The sequence below is a fragment of the Harpegnathos saltator genome, unplaced genomic scaffold, assembly GCF_003227715.2.
Source record: "Harpegnathos saltator strain DR-91 unplaced genomic scaffold, Hsal_v8.6 scaffold555, whole genome shotgun sequence".
NCBI classification, from domain to species: domain Eukaryota; kingdom Metazoa; phylum Arthropoda; class Insecta; order Hymenoptera; family Formicidae; genus Harpegnathos; species Harpegnathos saltator.
The window spans coordinates 96,279-107,366 of NW_020230377.1; the positions used below are offsets into that span (position 1 = coordinate 96,279).

General features: G+C 56.3%; 1 protein-coding gene across 1 annotated transcript in view; it reads right to left on the bottom strand.

The window, feature by feature from the left end:
- The window catches only part of LOC105182284 (uncharacterized), a 28,028-nt gene extending 17,364 nt beyond the window's left edge, over nt 1-10,664 (bottom strand). Inside the window, exon 1 of the mRNA XM_011139617.3 lies at nt 9,568-10,664. Within this exon, the coding sequence (XP_011137919.1) occupies nt 9,568-9,849 (282 nt within the window). The 5' untranslated portion in view covers nt 9,850-10,664. The remainder of the gene's footprint in view (nt 1-9,567) is intronic.
- Between the last annotated feature and the right edge of the window lie 424 nt (nt 10,665-11,088).

The window sequence follows — 11,088 nt, forward strand, 5'->3', positions numbered from 1 at the left end:
AACCCCCGGCGAATTCCGCCGAACTTGAAGGACCAATGGGGAGTCTCGAACGCTCTACGGGCTATTGTATGCTGATGCTACAGGTAGTCTTCGCTGTTATTTCTTTTCTCTGGAAATTACACGGGAAAACATCCGAGATTTATTTTATATTTCATTTTGTATCTTTCCCTCGAGAGTGGTCCAGCCGTGTTTATTTTTTTAATACTTCGTAATCCTTGAATTCACTCGGTTGTACATTAACCGCGTCAAGTACTTGTTCAACTGCAGATAAAATATTGAGCGATGAGCGAATATCAAACGATCGGTAGATCGTTGATTAACAAGCGAACGAAATAGGAACAAGTAAAAGGGCAAACTTTTCTCTCTCGTAAACTCCTAATTAGTGTCTTTTATCGGCGGCAAAAGCGAGACTAATAATCACGGCTTCATGAATCTCTCGCGAGGGGGGGGGGGGGGCACTCTTCGCTGACCTATAATACTTGTTTCGCACGACAGGAAATGCCGTCGAGGCATTAAAATAAAAATAACCAGGATAGAATATAGCGCGATCTGTTTTGCGAGATTACCGATCCTCCGAGTTGGACGAATTAATTGCAACGGACGAATTAATTAATGCGGACCCAAAGTTACGGCTTGGAGACTTTTGCGGAGCACGTGAGCGCAAAATAGAGAGGGAGATTCATCGCGTCCTTGTTGCCTCCTAGCGCTAATCCTTCCGAACTTGAATGAAAATAAGTGGTGGAATGCGGAGAAGGGGGAGGGTCGAGAAAAGAATCCTAAAACGCCGAGGCCTAATCAGGTTCAAGGCCGCTTGGCGGCGCATTTTCGCCAAGTTTCCCGTAGGATCTCGGTCAATGGTGTGGTTCTGTTTTTGGGAACGATCACGGCGCGACGCGAGGCTAATGGAGTTCTCGAGTTCGCACAAACGACGGGACAAAGCCGTCTCGGAAACTTTGGCGAACGCGTATAGCATCAAAGCCGCCATTACGACTGAGAAGTAAGAAGTACCGCTATGAACCGAACCGCGCTAATTGGCTCTTACGTCTTACATATTAATGTTACCGAGATACGATCTGCTCGATCCCAATGTCGAACTTGTAGACTCAAGTTTAATGCGATGCACGAGATGCTACTGTCGCCCAATCGAATTCCAACTTTGACATCGCCTCGCCGATCATTACAACATCGCAAAGTTAGAGTCATGCGCGTGCCCCCCTCCCCGACCTAGCGCTCTCAAACGACTTCCCGGGAGAGCTGAGAAATGATTTTTTCCTCCCTTCCTTCTTCTGGCCTGAGGTTCGCGTTGAATTCTAATCGTGTCGATATCACGACATTGGAAGTCGACCGGCGTCTCTCCCCACCGGCAATTTCGCATCGGAGCGATGTGCTTCAGCACCAGCGTGTCTCATTCCTCCGTTCTCCAAGTCTCTATCTCCGAGAAAAGGCGGCGTGACGCTGTAGAGAAGCGCCATGATCGCGACCGAGTACAAAACTCCAAGTCAAAATCCAAATGGCCGAACATCGATTGCGCGTCGCCGAGCGGTCCGAGAAAAGACGGTCCTCTTTCCCCAGTTTTCCGCTGACATCGGTCTCGACTCTGCAGTCCCTCTCGGTCCCGCCGCTACCCAAGCTCAAGGTCGATGCACCAAGACCGCCTCTCGAGGAATATCGAGCAGTTGTCCCCTATCAGAGCCAGCGACGGTGTAACAGCTGCAGTATTCCAAGATCGCGGAATAAAACGCTGAAGGTGCGAGAAAGGAGGGAAACAGGATGGACGGGTGCGGCAGGAGGTATCCTCAGATAGATAGAGAGAGAGAGAGGAAGAGAGAGACAAAGGGTGGGTACGGAGAGTGCCATCGAGAGGCCTCGTCGCTGAGAAAACATCGATGCTGCATTTACGCGGAGAATATTCCTGGGTAACCGTGCATCCGTGGAACGCGAGCGAGCGAGCGAGCGAGCGAGGAAGTTGGCGGGCCGAGGGTGGCGCGCTGTGGAGGACGGGGTAGAAGAGGAAACGGAAGCGCGAAGGGGGTAGGGGCGATACCGGCAGCTTGTTGGCAGCTATATCGAGTTACGCTCCGGCGCCTATCTATCCGCCAGCCCTTCGGATCTCTCACCACCGACTCTCGCCGGCTTTCTCGTCCGTCCACCCTCCGTTCCTGTCGCGCCACCCCCCGCGTACTTTATATCGGCCGAGCGACAACGTTTTCGGGCCGCGCCGACAACAACCGCTGCTGTTACACCGTCGTTCTCCATACATTTCAGCTGATACGGACGCAAAGGTTGCAATCGATTCTGTTGGTGTTGAAAGGTGTGGTTTAAGAGAGCGAGAGAGAGAGAGAGAGACAGAGACAGAGATGTTGTGTGCTTTCATTTTTCGTTCCGCCTGCGCGACGTCGCCTCTCGCTCGTTCCTGGGACGCGGTGAGCGACGTCGATCGACAGCGCGAGATTGGCAGGCGGTTTTTCGCGAGACGTTCGTCGTGCCTGGATAATGAGATACGGGATACGCGTTTGCTCGATTCCTTCCGCGCTCGCGAGCAGCCGGAGGGGGGGGGGGGGGAGGTACCTCGACAAATCGACACGCGCGTTCGAAATAACGGAACAAGAAGCCGAGCGACGCGCGTCTCTTTCAACGGACGAAATCCCGCTTTCGCCGGGCATCCCGGACTACCGGATGATCGCAGGAAGTGGCTCAAATGGAAAATCTGGAAAATTCCGTCGCGATGGCTATCGATGTAAGTCGGAGCGGCACGTAGCCGTAAACGCCGGGAATTCAGTCAGCATCGGGCGGCCGAAATTGACATTCGAAAGCCGACTTTCTGGCTTAGGAAGGAGGTCGCCTCCCCCGGTCGCTCTCCAAAACGCCAGCTGCCGCGGATCCGTGCTTTCCTCCCTTCGACTCCCGCACCCCCCGCACCCCCTCCTCCCCCCTCCCCCTGCCCCCGCCCGGCCGCCGTCGTCTCGTTTCCGCCGCGGTAATCACGGAAACGGGATTTGAAATTCGAGGCCCCGCTAATGGCCGGTGACACTCATTCGTCGCTTGTGCGGTAATCGGATCGACGTTCGAGGGCGAGTCCGGCCACATTACTGGCGGAGCCACTGTCGTCCGCGTTCGTTCGTTTTTCCCACCGAGCCGAAAGGCATCGTTGCGTCCGCGTCATTGGCGCGCGCACGGCCGCTCGCCGTCTCGACAATCAGAAATAACGATCTCTCTGTCGAACCGTCGGCGGAGGGCTTTGCGCCGTCCGTGTCGTGCAGGCGTTCGCCTCCAGCTGTGTGGCTTCAATCGGCGGGGTGATTGCGGCAAACTGAATTATACAGTAGGTCAGAAATAACAACGACGTACCGCGCAGAACGGAGGAGTCCGGGAGGAGGTCGCGAGCGATCGCGCGACTCGTTCGCCGCGCGCGATTAATGCCGCTGTGCTGAATTCCTTGGGAAGAATCAGGAGTCGCGTGGCACGCGGGTGGCCCACCCGCGGCCTCCAGCAAACAAGTGCGCGGCAAACAGGACCTTGATGACACGAGTCAATATCGATCAGCGTTCAGTTTACATGCTGTTTACCGTCGCTACATGCATCCGCGAGGCTGGCCGCGCGTTGGACCGGGCCCGGAGTTCGAAACTCGGGCGCGAAACGAGACCTGATAAATTAATGCATTAATTAATTGCGAGCCGGCGCGGGGCGGGAGGGAGGGAGGGAGGGGAGGGGGGAGAGAGAGCCGGATGCGCCGAGCCGACGGGGGATCGTAGTCCCTGATACGGCTGACGGGCATCACACGCAGCTGTCCGAGTTATCCCGGAATTATGCTAGCCTGCGTGAACCTGTCCGCGAATGGCGGCTTCCAGTCGGCTCGCGTTCGCGTGCGTGGCACGTCGACGTAGATAGCAACTGTCGCGCGTCGCCGACGTGTCCCGTTCACGGACACGTAGCCGTTGCACACGTGCGCCGATGCGTGCCGCGCGCGCGCGCGTGTACTGTTCCAGACGAACGTGCTGCACTCGCTCTCTCGCCGCGCCATCATACCATCGGCGATGAGGAACGGATGGAATCATGAATGTCCGATTCGTGGCCGGCAAAATGCCGAGTCTGACGAACGCGCGCCGTTAGCGTCCCGTTCAGCCCCCGTGGCCGTCGGCTAATCGGTATCCGGCGAATCTGAAGGGTGTCGCGGCGCTCGCGTTAATTGCGACGACGACGATCGGCCGAGTCGAAGGGACGAAGCGGTGAGCGAGACGAGAGTGTCTCTTTCGATTCGGATGTCTCGCCTGTCCGCGGTCCGCGGACACTCGACGCGCAGATCTTTGGCCGCTTATTTTCCTGTCTCCGCTCGCGTCGCTGAACATACCGAATGGGACTGTCGATTTTGCGCGAGGGTTGCTCGCGAATGATAGATGGAAGATACGAAGAGAGACGGATGGATAGAGAGCGGTCTGAAAAGTTGTCGGCCTAACGATGAAAGAAAATGTTTTGTTCGCCGTGAAATATGTTTTATTTTTCGATATAATCTCCCGAGACTTCAATCATTCGTTTATTTCAATACGTTTTTCCAATGATTCAATAGCGTCGTTAGAGTGTCATTCCGGAAGGTTCTTTTCGCTCTGGTGTGTAGTCGGTGGATTCAAGTTTCATCAACAGTTATGAAACGACGCTTGAAATCCATTTCATTTTGCTTAAAACGATTAAAATGCGCCAAACACGCTTGAGAAATATCGCATTCGAGGGCGTTTTTGGTCAATTGTCAGCAAATGCGGCACCCATCTGGCACAAAGCTTTTTCAACTGGTGCTACTACTCGAATGACTCGACAGATCGAATGAAAGTTTACATGGCTTTATAGGCAGGGATGCCACTTTCGAATACAATTATAGTTTGACAGTTTCTAATGCCATGTACGTGTCGAGTCGAGAATTTTTCAGACTAGATATGCTGTGCTGACTTTTGTACGTTTCTCAGCAAGACGCGTCTCGCGCCGCGGCGCGATTCCAAGGTGTTATTATTCCAAGGTGCGAATATCGCACGCACGGACAGGAAGGGTGTTGTACTCGCGTTGAAAGCAGAACGACGAGCAGGAACGTCGAGCATGGGGCGGCACAATAGAGCGGAAATAAATATTAACGTCAATCTGTTTAAGTAACACTCCGCTCATACACGCGCTCGGCGCGCGGCTTTGCCCGCTATCGGTTTCGCCCGTAAATTCGCGGTCCGCCAAAGAACCCTCCGCATTGAAAACTGACGACCGGACTGATTCCATTGGATAAATATTGCGTATCCCATCGACGTAATCCTATAGTGACTGCTATCGTTTACTCCGCGCTAACGGAATTCGCGAATTCCACTGGCAAAAATGCCTCCGCATTCAGCGGCGCTAGTCAATCTCGTCCCGTTGGGTAAATATTATTCCTGCCGGTCTCGTCGGTCTGTCAGACTCGGCCTCATTCGGGAAGCGAGGTATTCCCATCCGGCCGATTTTTTTCGTTGCCTCGGCATTAAAGATGTAAATGGAATTCGAGATTGCCGGTTGGCGCGTGCGCGCACGCGGGCGCGTGCTCGTCGATAACGTATCTATCCAGACGCGGCTGCTCTCCGTCGCGCAGGTGGCCGTCATGCACGGGTCCGACCCGACGCATCGTCCTGCTCACCCCGGCTCGCATATTGCGTATAACCGAGCGGGTGCGTTCGGTCGGACTCATGAATGTTCGATACGCGCTTTGAGGGACCGCCACCGCGACCGCGGTAGGAACGCGCCGTGAGAAGGTAATCGTAGGGGTTGACGCTCTCCGGGGATAAATAGGATATAGCAGCGGCGGTGGCGGCGGCGGCGGCGGCGGCGGCGGCGGCGGCAGCTGACGGCGAAATTTGCAGCAACGTAATGGGATTTGACAGCGTTGTCGTAGACTTTGCACGTCGCGGTCTTCGTCGGCTGGGATAAGCGGCGACGCGCGACGTCACTACTCGGCGCCTCTCGCCTTTTTTTCGGCCGCATAAAGTTCGCCGTATTATCCGATTTTTACTCGCGCGCACGGCAGATGCTGCCATCCGCGTTCGCGATATAACTCAGCGACGTAATTCGGGCGGCCGTTCGACGGGCCGCCCGAATGGCGAGAACGCCGCGGCGTATCGATCCGTCGAAAAATTGCGCGAAAAACGCGCCCGGCGGATTCGTCGGGCTAAGCGGCCGGAATAAGCGACGGACGAGAGCCGTCGCGTCGACTCGACGCATCCCCGGCGCCCCGCGGCCTCGAGACTTCCGCCGGAAGGAGCGCGCTCATCTTTTTCTAATTGCGCAAACCTCATTACGCGATTGCCGCGCCGCGGCGCGGCGCGAAGTATTCCCTTTAGCTTCCGTCCTCCCGTACTTGTTCCCGTGTAATCGACGGCACCCGCTACTGGTTAGGCGAGTCGGTGTTAACAAGCTTTACATAAGCAATGGCGCGAGCAACTACCAACCACGGGCGACATCAAAGAGAATCCGTGTTCTCCGCCCTGATCCATCGTCCGTACAACACAACCTGCGTGCGGCGGCGGGCTAGACCAATAAAGCAACACCGAAGAATGACGCCAACACTGTCACGCCGATAAAGCGATCCCTGCGAGTCGAAGGAACGATATAATCAACACACACTCTCTCTCACTCTCTCCCCTCCCCTCTCTCTCTCTCTCTCTCTCTCTCTCTCTCTCTCTTCCGCACTCTTCATCTCTCGCTTTTCCCTCTTTACCGCGAAATATTCTCCGCCACGAGCCTGTTGAGCAGAAAAGAGTCGGCTGTTCGCGGCAACTCGGAGAATGCAGCGACGAGGAGAAAACACACTTCGCTCCTTCACGTCTCTCTGCGCGCAGAGTCGCGTTCTCTCTCTCTCTCTCTCTCTCTCTCTCTCTCTCTCTCTCTCTCTCTCTCTCTCTCTCTCTCTCTCTCTCTCTCTCTTTCTCTCGCTCTCTCTCTTTCGCGTCCGTGCAGTCCGGCGAGCGAATGACTGCTCTCGGCGGGGAGCGCGCCGGAGGGCGCCGGGAAAATACGGGCGAGCGGCAAAATGATGAAGAGCGCGGATCAAATGTGCGCCGCCGCCGCCGCCGCCGCCGCCGCGTCGCTGCGTTCTGACGTCGCGGCGTCGGATGCATTATGTACAATCGTCCCACGCTCGGCACAACGCTACCTCGTAGGGTTCAAACGATTCGCTTTAGCGAGCATTGCATAAGCAACACGCAAGCAATTGACCACCGTCGACGGGATCAAAGAGAATCCATGATTTTACAGCGGACTCACCAGTGACGACCCTCGAGAGCGTCTCGCTTAATATCCACCAGGCAACACTCAAGGGGCCGCGTGAGCACCCTTTTCCCCGACACTCCCCCCCCTCCCCCCTCCCCCGGCCCTTCTATCTCTCGCTCTCTTTGCCTACCCTCTTCTTCCTCCCTCCCCCCTCTCTCTCTCTCTCTCTCTCTCTCTCTCTGTCTGTGTATGTCTCTCGTCGGGCGTAAGGCGACGTTCGTCCCGCGAGAGAGAGAGAGAGAGAGAGAGCCCGGGGGATGTTTCTGACCGCCAATCAGCCGACGGGCGATAATCGCGGCTCGGCCACGTCAGTTAAAATCGCTGTCAATCCCGGCAGTGATTCAAAGGCGAACTTTCCGCGTTGCGGTTGCTGCGTTCGATGTAATGGCAGAGGGTGCGGGCCGAGTACCCGCCAATCCTATGCACGTCCATACCCGCGCCGCTTTGCCCGGGGCACAATGGAGCACGGCGCGCCGTTCCCGAGGGAATATCAGAGAAGAGGAGTGCTCCTCTACCGCGGCCGGCCGACGTTGTAACCCACCGCCCATTGGGCCGGCAGTGAGAGAGCACTTCCTGTTAGCCTCGACCCTTGTCCGCAACCAGCCGCAGGCCGCAAGCCTCGGTTCCTGCGAGCCGTACCCTCTAACGTCACGCTACTCCAGGCTTGACCTCCCGCCGACAGCGTAATTGTTTAGAAACCCCTTGATCTGTAATTTCAGCGCGCACCTGACCATCCTCCCCGTGCGCGAAACATCGTTAACACGATTCCGCCGCCTTGCCGCCATCTCGCTCTCTCTCTCTCTCTCTCTCTCTCTCTCTCTCTCTCTCTCTCTCTCTCTCTCTCTCTCTCTCTCTCTCTCTTTCTCCGTCTGTCTCCGTCTGTCGTCTCACCCTCCGTCGAACGCAGGCTAGAACTGATGGCTCCCGCGCGTGCATAACGCGTGGTTCGCACACTGCGGGGGTTTGTTTCGCGAGATTGAGCGAGGTATGCGAGGAATCGGTTGCGGTGCGCCCGGAGAAACGGCCTGCGGTCGGCAATCTTGGATGAGTGACAAAGGGGATGCGCCGGGGGGTTGGTGGTGAGGGCAGCGGCGGAGCGAATTTATTGCTGATTGCGCTCTCGCTATGATAATTAATTTCCGAAGCGCGAGAGTGAGCTGCACAGCGAGGCTCGCTAGCTGCGTTACGACCCGCGCGACGACGCTGGGCTCTTCGTTTTTCGCCAGTGTCCGCGGTGTGTCTTCTTCGGAAGTTCGTTCGCACGTGTGTGTGTTATTTGTTGTAAATCTTTCGGTCGGATGATACCTGCGCGATGGTACGTCGCGCAAAGTGAGATTTACGGAGGAAAGAGCTTGGCGAAAACGTGAGCTTTTCGAGATTGTTTTGCGCCGTCGGCCGTCATGACACGACATAACGGCGATAAATATTTAAATAACTGGGTATATCGCGTACGCGCACGCGCGCAGGGTGTTTTTTTCGCACTTGGAAATGAAGTGAAATATGTGCATGAATTATGGAAATTTTCCGTTATTATTTTTCGGTACCCGTGTACTACTTCTCTCTCTCTCTCTCTCTCTCTCTCTCTCTCTCTTTTTTAATAAAATCAGAAGGGCGGGTGAGGTGCGAAGGAGCGGAGGAGAGTATATTTCTGGCAAAGAGGGATTTATTCTACAGGTGGGTGGAATTTAGGCGAATTTTGGCGAAATACATTTTCCGAGGGAAGATCTGACATTTCCTGTCGGACCGGAGCGTGACATCAAATTCTTCCTGACGGAAATAGTTTCTCGGTGTACGCGCGAAACTTCACCCTCGTCCCTTTCATTGGAGAATGTGTACGACGTGTGACTTTTACTCAAGTCAGCCGCATGCTGCGTACGACGTACACCTCACATACACCTCAGCTTTATGAAGTTCTTCAGAAAGTCACGTATACGCGCCTGTCAGAGGCGAATTTTGCGGGGAGACGCGAGACGGTGTGTTTGACTTTCCGTCGACCGGCAATGCGCGATACGGTAAATTGCACCGAGTCGCGGAGGCGTTGATAAAATTACTCTTCCGCGTGGGGGAGCTGCTCGCGGAGGATTGCTGTCGACGGAAAAATATCACCCTCGCCGTGTCGGGCCGTGTTTTCCGCACTTTGTTTCATCGCAACGACCCGCTGGCGGAGCGGTCAGAGTCGAGGAAGAAAATAGGCCGAGGCAGGAGGCGCCCTCCCTCCCCCCCCAACCCCACCCCGCCGCGCAATCCCGCGCGATCGCAAAGTATACGAGGACACAAGAGAGAGAGAGTTCTACTTACGATATCCTCCAGTTTGGAGCACCCTTTCCTGGCGTTGCAGACCAAGGCGACGATCACTCCGCCCCCGAACATGAGGAGAAGAAATACAGCCAATTTCCAGCCGTGATCCCTTTGCGGAATAAGCTTTTTGGCCGCCGGTAGCCTGGCGACGTCCGCCGTCGAGACACCGAGACGGGACGCCCTCACGAGGATCGTCCTGAGGCGTCTCGACGCCTTCTCGCAGGCCATCTTCGTCGGGTTGCTCTTCGAGGCCGATCTCGACTTGACGTGCACGTGATCCATCTGGACGTGCACCTCTTCTCTCTGCGTCGCACAGCGTTCTCGAAATTAATTACGCCCGTAAACTCGCGCGAAACGACCGCGTGCGAGAGATCCCGAAACACTCGGACCGTACCTCGAGGAGTGCAGTGTCCGGACGGACATCCGGACGACCGTGAGCACGAAGTGTTTCGGAGAAGCGTGCCTTCGAAAGTGGCCTCGGTCCGATCGCGCGCGCGGTACGCACTCGGTGGTGGCCAGGGGCGGGGGGGGGGGGCAGAAGGGGCGAGCGAGATTCACCGAGAACTTCTCCGCGGCAAGCTGCGCGAGTATTCAAATATCGCGCGGTCCATTTCGCGATTGAATTCCCTCGCGGCTGCGAGACCCGCCGCGGTAACGCCGGACCCTCCTCACGGTTCGCCGCACTGCGTTTTATCACTCGCGCGTTGAGTACGTTCCGGATCCGGAGAGAGAGAGTTGCACGGCGAAGTATAACTTATCATCCGATCTAGCCGGACTGGCCGAACGGATCTCTCTCGCGGGCACGATTCAACATCTCAGCACGGGCTCCCACTTGGACTCGTTAAACACGTCGCTTCTCCCAAAGCGACGGCGGCGCTTTGATAATCTCCCGCAATCGTTTCACCTGTTTGGGGAGGAGGGGGCGGAACGGCACGGAGCTAGCCGCCGCAGTTTGCCCGATTCGTAACGACGCCTGGCCGCTCGCCCGCGGATGGACTCTCACTCCCCTCCGCGGGTTTTACGAGATTATACCGGACAATTCCGTGCTATCGCGGCTCTCTCTCTCTCTCTCTCTCCCTCTCTCTCTCTCTCTCTCTCTCTCTCTCTCTCTCTCTCTCCCCCTCTCTCTCTCTCTCTCCGCGCGTCCTCACCCCGTAAGCCGCGAACGTAACGCGTCCCAAGTCGTTATACTTTTATGCCCGCGACGTGGAACGGCGAGGCGAGGCGAGGCGAGGCGAGCTCGAATGAGAGTCCGGGAGAGACGAAGAGTGACGAGACTCGCTGACCGGATAGAGAGGGTCGCACACAGGGACGTTAGGCGGGCTGCTGCGCGCCCTCCGGTATTACTGCTTTCCGGGTGACAGCCGCGACTTACTGTCGGCCCGGCTCTCTCTCTCTCTCTCTCTCTCTCTCTCTCTCTCTCTCGCCGCCGTAAATTTCTTCACGCGCGCGCGCGCGCGCGTGCTGGAATTTGCGGCGCAGCCGAGCCGCTCTACGGACGGCTCGATCTTTCGAGCGACA